This window comes from Sinocyclocheilus anshuiensis, unplaced genomic scaffold (assembly GCF_001515605.1).
Source record: "Sinocyclocheilus anshuiensis isolate Anshui unplaced genomic scaffold, SAMN03320099.WGS_v1.1 scaffold345, whole genome shotgun sequence".
NCBI classification, from domain to species: domain Eukaryota; kingdom Metazoa; phylum Chordata; class Actinopteri; order Cypriniformes; family Cyprinidae; genus Sinocyclocheilus; species Sinocyclocheilus anshuiensis.
The window spans coordinates 409,038-416,975 of NW_015536466.1; the positions used below are offsets into that span (position 1 = coordinate 409,038).

The 7,938-nt window shown below is 37.8% G+C and overlaps 1 protein-coding gene across 2 annotated transcripts in view; it reads left to right on the forward strand.

Annotated features, from left to right (window-relative positions):
* The window catches only part of wwtr1 (WW domain containing transcription regulator 1), a 67,866-nt gene that overhangs the window by 51,567 nt on the left and 8,361 nt on the right, over positions 1-7,938 (forward strand). The window contains exons 3-5 of one of the 2 annotated variants that reach the window (XM_016488445.1): positions 1,394-1,605; positions 5,222-5,346; positions 5,478-5,590. In XM_016488445.1, the coding sequence (XP_016343931.1) occupies positions 1,394-1,605; positions 5,222-5,346; positions 5,478-5,590 (450 nt within the window). The remainder of the gene's footprint in view (positions 1-1,393; positions 1,606-5,221; positions 5,347-5,477; positions 5,591-7,938) is intronic. The other variant, XM_016488511.1, reaches the window with a different exon arrangement.

Genomic DNA, 7,938 nt, shown 5'->3' on the forward strand with positions numbered 1-7,938 from the left:
AATTATTTTAAAAATGAAAAGATACTTTAAATGTGAAATTAAAACCGCCAGTAGGTGGCAGCAAGTCACTGTTAAGTTAGTCATTGCGATTGAATCGAATCATTTACATGTTTGATTCATTCAGAAACAAAACAACGTCATGTTGCTCAGAGACGCAAAACAGTACTGTGGCTGTGTTTGGAATGTGCGGGTGTTAATTTCAAACCCTGAGTGCGCCATATTTATTTTGAAATAAGCAGTACAACATTTAATCCAAGAGCCACATCTGGCTTTTACAGGAACGTTTTGTCCATGTGAAAGTGGTTTACCCGACAGATAAACACACCGCACACACAGATACACACATGCTCCATATGGTCACGAGTCAGCAGCACTCTTCACTGGAGCTGCAGTTCATTTCTTCCTGTGTGGTGTGAAACGATTATGATCTTGAAACTGGTTGAGTTTGAAGTAAAGCATGTGAAACATTGTGCTGTAGATCAAATGGCTGTGCAATAAGGTCAGTTGTGAAACTGTGCCTGCGTCCTTGAAGCAAACATCGTTTCTTATCTGTCTGCTCCTCTGACAATATCAGACATTCTTTACACTGAAACAGAACAGTTTTTCACAGTCCAGAACTCTGGAGATACATTAAATCCCAGTAGAATACAGCAGTTATTGTAAACATTTCATTCACAAAAAATGACCATCTTGCTGACTTTAGAAACATTTCTTTTTAACTAAATGATATAAAACAAATATTATAAGTTCTTGTGTTATTTAAAAGAGGCCCTCCCTAGTCATCAACAGTGTGAACTGGCACCCAGAGCGTAGCCAATCACAACAGAGCTTGTTTTGCCACACTGAAGCCGTTTTAAGGCCAATATTTTTTTCAATAAGACTAGGAAGAGATTTCTCGGTAAACACTTTCCGTGCTGCGTTCTGGCCAGCTGTAATTGAGTCATTGTGTTTGTGTGCCATCTTTGTTTAACCTGTTTTTCCTCAGACGATCAGAAACATAGCCACATTCTAAACACTATGATTTGCCATTTTAGCATGAGGATTAGAACCTGCATGAATGAATCTGTCTAGTTTTGTGCAGACAGACTTTTAGGTATGCGCGTATAGCCTGGCTATTTGCCATTTAGATAGAAACGACCATCTGACTGATATGGAAAGCAACCAATCACAGGACAGAAATGTAGACTTATATAGACTTTAAAATAAAGTATGTCTTATTTCATAACTACAACTCAGAATATAAAGTGTCTCTCATTGTAGATGCCTGGTGCCTTGTAAATGCCTTTTTGTTCAAAACCAGCCAGTCAGGATTGAGCTTGCCAGATCGAGAAAGTTCTTGTGATTTTTCTGCTCAGTAAAGGATCTAAGCGTGTTTGTTGTGTGTTTGTGGCAGTGCTGAACCAGCAGGCCCATCAGCAGCACCTCCAGCAGCAGCAGCAGCAGCCGCAGGTTCAGGTCCAGGGCTCCCAGCAGCAGAGCTCTCAGCCCATGATGAACATGAGCGGCCCCATGAGCGCCCAGCAGCACCAGCAGAAGATGAGGCTCCAGCGCATCCAGATGGAGCGAGAACGCATCCAGAGGAGACAGGAGGAGCTCTTGAGACAGGTGAGTGTATGCTGGAGAAACATGCTACCGAATATAGCATAAAGGGCAAAACAGACACGGAAATAACTGGATTTTAGGCCATGTCCATACGTACACGGGTATTTTTATAAAAGAGTTTTTCCTTCTTCCGTTTAAAAAAAAAATCTCCGTCCACATGAAAACGCAAACGCATGCTATGAAGCACTGTCAAGAGCATGCCAAACCAACAGGTGGCGATATAATCTCAACCGTAAAGCCATGTTGGCCAACCTGAAAAAGTTTCCAGTAGGCGGAGATAACGGCGCAGGCTCCGACGTCACAAGCCAAAAACTCCAGTTTCGCTGTCTACACGATAACACTGCAACCGGAGTTTTTGAAAATCTTCACCCTGGCAGGCGTTTTCAAAAATGTTCAGTTTCAGTGAACTGGTGCTGCGTTTGCATGTGGATAGTCTCGTGTAGCCAGCTCTTCAGACTGACGGCTGAAGGTCTGGAATTCATGGCAGCTTTCATTGGCCAAGGCCCACCCATGAGGCCGTTTGACCGACATGTCAAACAACCAATCACAGTTAGTTTCGTTCAGCGTCACATTTCGGGGCGTGGAAATGTCGCCACAATAACAGACCGTGTGTAAAACTCTCGGAAGTATTTTAAAGATTCTATGCCGTGAACTTTAAATATTTAACATACTTTTGAAAATCCAGCGTTTAGTTTATCCTGATAAGCGCTCATCATCACAACACAACGGCTTTCTTCTTTCGTGAGGGGGTTTGGCGGCACGGCATCTTTGTTTCCAGCGGAACGTTAAAGAACGTGACACGCACGTCTACCGGAAATCCTGTATAATTCAACCAACCTGATGACGACTTCGAAACTCCTGAAGTGTTTCCACTTTTGTGTGCCATATGCATCAGACGTTTGAGGCTGAGACTAGCGTGTGGACGAATGGCCAAACCGTGTAGAAAAAGCTGCGGTTTTAAAAATACCCGCGTTCGTGTGGACAGGGCCTTAGAAAGGTGGCAAAACGTTTTAATCCAAACCAAAAACTCTTCTTTTCTTACTGCTGTGCAGAATAATTTGTTTCTTGATGCCTCAAACCCCACCAGGTGTCGCCGTGATTGATTTCACAAAAAATAAATCACACTTAGAAATAGGATAATTTATTTGTTGTTTTGTATTTGAAATCAAATAAAATACAAATATTAGATGAAAAAAGGTAAACTGTAAAAAAAGAAGAAAAGAAATAACAAAAGCACACAATAGAAACATATTCTACAATTAAATTAAAATGCAAACTGAAAATATCAAAATAAAAGCTAATTCAAACTAATAATAAATACTATATTCTATTTGTAACACAAGAGTCAGCTTAAAAAAGAGTTGGGAGAGTCCTGTGTGAACTTTTACGCCCTCTAGTGGTACTGAAGTTGTGGCTGCTCTCAGCAAGCAACATAAATCACAGCTCAGGTTTATAGAAGTGATTCAAACGAGAACACATCGGTCCAGCGGCAGACAGACCTCACGCAGCTTGTGTTTATATGAAACATCTCTGACTCTTCCGTGACTCTGTTAGCTTGGTTTGTGATGATGGACATGTTTTTCTGTGTGCTGTTTGCATATGTTTGTGGACTAAAGCTGAAAAAAGAGAACAGCTTTAAAAAAGATGAGTCAGACATTGGTTTCTGGTGCTGGACGTCTTCCACAGATTTCTTCTGGACTGAATTCTTGCAGCTGTTTTTGTGAACATACTCCACCCTGAATCTCATGCCGAGAGACACTCATCTATATATAAACAGGCCGAGCTGCTCTGACCAGCAGAATTATACGCAGAAATGTGGAGCTTATTGTAGCCTTACGGATCCAGTCTGTATCCAGATCAGATGGTGGATCAGCACCTACAGACGACCTCTACAGCCCTGAATGTCAGCAGAGACCATGTCAACTAGATGTACCCCAGAGACAGATCCCCTGTGAAGACCTTGTCTCCTAGACGGCCACCGGGACAAGACCACAGGAACCAGACGAGTCCTCTGCACAATCTGATCTGTGCTGCAGCCTGGAATTAAACCACGCCATGCTGGTTTTGTCTGGCCAGAGGAGAACTGGCCCCTGACTGAGCTTAGTTTCTCCCAAGGTTTTTTCTCCATTCTGTCACCGATGGAGTTTTGGTTCCTTGCCGCTGTCGCCTTTGGCTTGCTTAGTTGGGGACTTGACTGATTGCACAGACACTATTGGAAGAGAACTGAACTGGATGATGATATCACTGAATCATCAATGAACTGACTTTAGCTGAAAAATGACTGTTATTGTCTTCTTGCATTATTGACAAACTATTTTCCTGTTTGACACTGTAAAGCTGCTTTGACACAACCAGTATTGTATAAAGAGGTATACAAATAAAGGTGACTTGACTTGACTATCATTTTAGAAAACCATTTACATTAATTCTTCTGATAAAACTTATTGTTAAAATGTAGTGTATTATTTGGTCTGAAAGTTGTTTAAATCGTTTTTACAGTCATTTTAGGATTTTAGCTGTTATGTTTTCATGGCAATTAAGTTTCAAAAAAGTAAATTTGCATATAACAATATACACAGAAATGGTTTGTAAGTGATTTTTTTCCACATCAAAATCATGTTAATATGTATTGTTTACATCTAGTGTTTTTGTTTGTTTGTTTTTTACAGTTTTATTTTTCTTTTTATATTATATTAATTTAGTTTTAGTTTAAGTAATTTTGGTACTTCCGCTTAAATTTAACTTATTTCTGCTTTATTTTAAATAAAGAAAAACATTTTTTTAGTAGTTTTAGTTTAAATGAACAATAACAACACTCAGATTGTAATAGTAAATACTAATCTTTAAAGTAAAAGGAATACCAAACGTGCTAAATTAGTTAAATTGTTATGCTATGATAATATAATTTGTAATAAAATAGTTGTTTGAATATTGAATCAATGAAATTAATAATCAATTACAGTATTGCAGTAATAATAAACTTTGTAATTAAGTTGTACTAATAAAAATGTACTAAATTAGAAATTTTACAAAAAATACAAGTATTTTCACTTGCAATATTTACAATAAAATACGTAATAATGACAAATATTGTTTGCAGAGCTGCTTATAAGTTCACATTAATTTCTTTTAAAGATGTTTTAACTACCCACTATAGCTATTAAATATATGCATATATGCAATGCCTATAATTAAATATTGACATGAAAATATTAAAGACTTTATCTCTCTGCAACATAGCTACTAACAGAAAGTGCCACCAGAATAGTGATAACCCTTAACCCAATAAAACATGTTTAGCTATTTATCTATATTCAACTAGTTTTAATTGATATTTGGGTATTGAATAAACTATATTAATTTACATCTATTGTATGTTCCTGATAATTGTACCAGCAATAATAACTTTAAATACAAGGTGTATTGAATTTATTTTAGTTGAGGCGGTAAAGCAGTTTTCTGAACACAGATTGGCAGGTTTATTTAAACAAAGTCATATGTTCAGTGTAAATGTTAGTTTCAGTCGCTCATGTTAATGTTTGACCGTCTCTAATGTTTAACAGGGTGAAAGTGATCTCTGTGAGTGTGCTGGGGTTACAGTGTGTGTGTGTTTCTCCAGGAGGTGGCGCTCCGGCAGCTGCCCATGGACTCTGATAATATGGCACCGGTGGCACCAAACATCAGCTCTCCACCAATGACGCAGGGCAACATGCCCAACAACAGCTCAGACCCCTTCCTCAACAGGCAAGTCTGCTCTTTACTCTCTTTAGTTTAATGTTAAAAATGAGTTTGACTTGGTCCAGATCTCCCAGATTGCTCTCTGAGGGTATGAAGTCGTGTTAAAGGCGCGTGTGTGTGTGTGTGTGTGCGCGCAGTGGGCCGTATCACTCGCGGGAGCAGAGCACAGACAGCGGGCTGGGACTGGGCTGCTACAGCATCCCCACCACTCCTGAGGACTTCCTCAACAGCATGGAGGAGATGGACACAGGTACAGCACCAGATAAAAAACCATGATAGAGTACGGCATTAGTGTTATTTTAGTTGTTATAGTACAGGGCTGTCCAAACTCGGTCCTGGAGGGCCGGTGTCCTGCAGAGTTTAGCTCCAACTTTGACACAACCAGTATTGTATAAAGAGGTATACAAATAAAGGTGACTTGACTTGACTATCATTTTAGAAAACCATTTACATTAATTCTTCTGATAAAACTTATTGTTAAAATGTAGTGTATTATTTGGTCTGAAAGTTGTTTAAATCGTTTTTACAGTCATTTTAGGATTTTAGCTGTTATGTTTTCATGGCAATTAAGTTTCAAAAAAGTAAATTTGCATATAACAATATACACAGAAATGGTTTGTAAGTGATTTTTTTCCACATCAAAATCATGTTAATATGTATTGTTTACATCTAGTGTTTTTGTTTGTTTGTTTTTTACAGTTTTATTTTTCTTTTTATATTATATTAATTTAGTTTTAGTTTAAGTAATTTTGGTACTTCCGCTTAAATTTAACTTATTTCTGCTTTATTTTAAATAAAGAAAAACATTTTTTTAGTAGTTTTAGTTTAAATGAACAATAACAACACTCAGATTGTAATAGTAAATACTAATCTTTAAAGTAAAAGGAATACCAAACGTGCTAAATTAGTTAAATTGTTATGCTATGATAATATAATTTGTAATAAAATAGTTGTTTGAATATTGAATCAATGAAATTAATAATCAATTACAGTATTGCAGTAATAATAAACTTTGTAATTAAGTTGTACTAATAAAAATGTACTAAATTAGAAATTTTACAAAAAATACAAGTATTTTCACTTGCAATATTTACAATAAAATACGTAATAATGACAAATATTGTTTGCAGAGCTGCTTATAAGTTCACATTAATTTCTTTTAAAGATGTTTTAACTACCCACTATAGCTATTAAATATATGCATATATGCAATGCCTATAATTAAATATTGACATGAAAATATTAAAGACTTTATCTCTCTGCAACATAGCTACTAACAGAAAGTGCCACCAGAATAGTGATAACCCTTAACCCAATAAAACATGTTTAGCTATTTATCTATATTCAACTAGTTTTAATTGATATTTGGGTATTGAATAAACTATATTAATTTACATCTATTGTATGTTCCTGATAATTGTACCAGCAATAATAACTTTAAATACAAGGTGTATTGAATTTATTTTAGTTGAGGCGGTAAAGCAGTTTTCTGAACACAGATTGGCAGGTTTATTTAAACAAAGTCATATGTTCAGTGTAAATGTTAGTTTCAGTCGCTCATGTTAATGTTTGACCGTCTCTAATGTTTAACAGGGTGAAAGTGATCTCTGTGAGTGTGCTGGGGTTACAGTGTGTGTGTGTTTCTCCAGGAGGTGGCGCTCCGGCAGCTGCCCATGGACTCTGATAATATGGCACCGGTGGCAGCAAACATCAGCTCTCCGCCAATGACGCAGGGCAACATGCCCAACAACAGCTCAGACCCCTTCCTCAACAGGCAAGAGTGTTCTTTACTGTCTCAAAGCTCTCAGTTTAATGTTACAAATGAGTTTGACTGTATGTGTGTGTGTGTGTGTGTGTGTGTGTGTGTGTGTGTGAACAACATTTTTCTATTGTAATATATTATAAAATGTAATTTATTCCTGTGACGCAAATCTGAATGTTCAGCATCAGTGTCATTCTAATATGCTAATTTGGTGCTCGAAAAACATTTCTGATTATTATTACAGTTGTGCTGTTTTCTGCACGGAAACTTTGATGCATCTTTTCTTGATCCATGTAATGCATCCTTGCTGAATAGAAGTAATTCTTTTAAAAAAGGGGAAAAATAAATCTTAATGAACCCAAACTTTTAAATGGTAGTCTGTTATGAAATCTTGATGTTACTGTCCTCCTCTCTCTCCTTCTCTCTTTCTGTCTGTCTGGATTACACTTGGGCCGAGTGCCACCGTAGTCTGTCGCCTGAACTTGATTCCAAGAATTACTGACAGGTGTTGAGTGTGTGTGTGTCTGTGTGTCTGTGTGTGTGTGTCTGTGTCTGTGTGTCTGTGTGTGTGTGTGTGCGCGCGCAGTGGGCCGTATCACTCGCGGGAGCAGAGCACAGACAGCGGGCTGGGACTGGGCTGCTACAGCATCCCCACCACTCCGGAAGACTTCCTAAACAGCATGGAGGAGATGGACACAGGTACAGCACGAGCCAACCTACTCAGATAAAATCATGATGGACGCTAGTACATGGCATAGGGATGTAACGATTATGTCTGTCTTCAGTTTGACGATAAATCATGATAAAATTCCCCACGGTTAGTATTACCGTTTCAT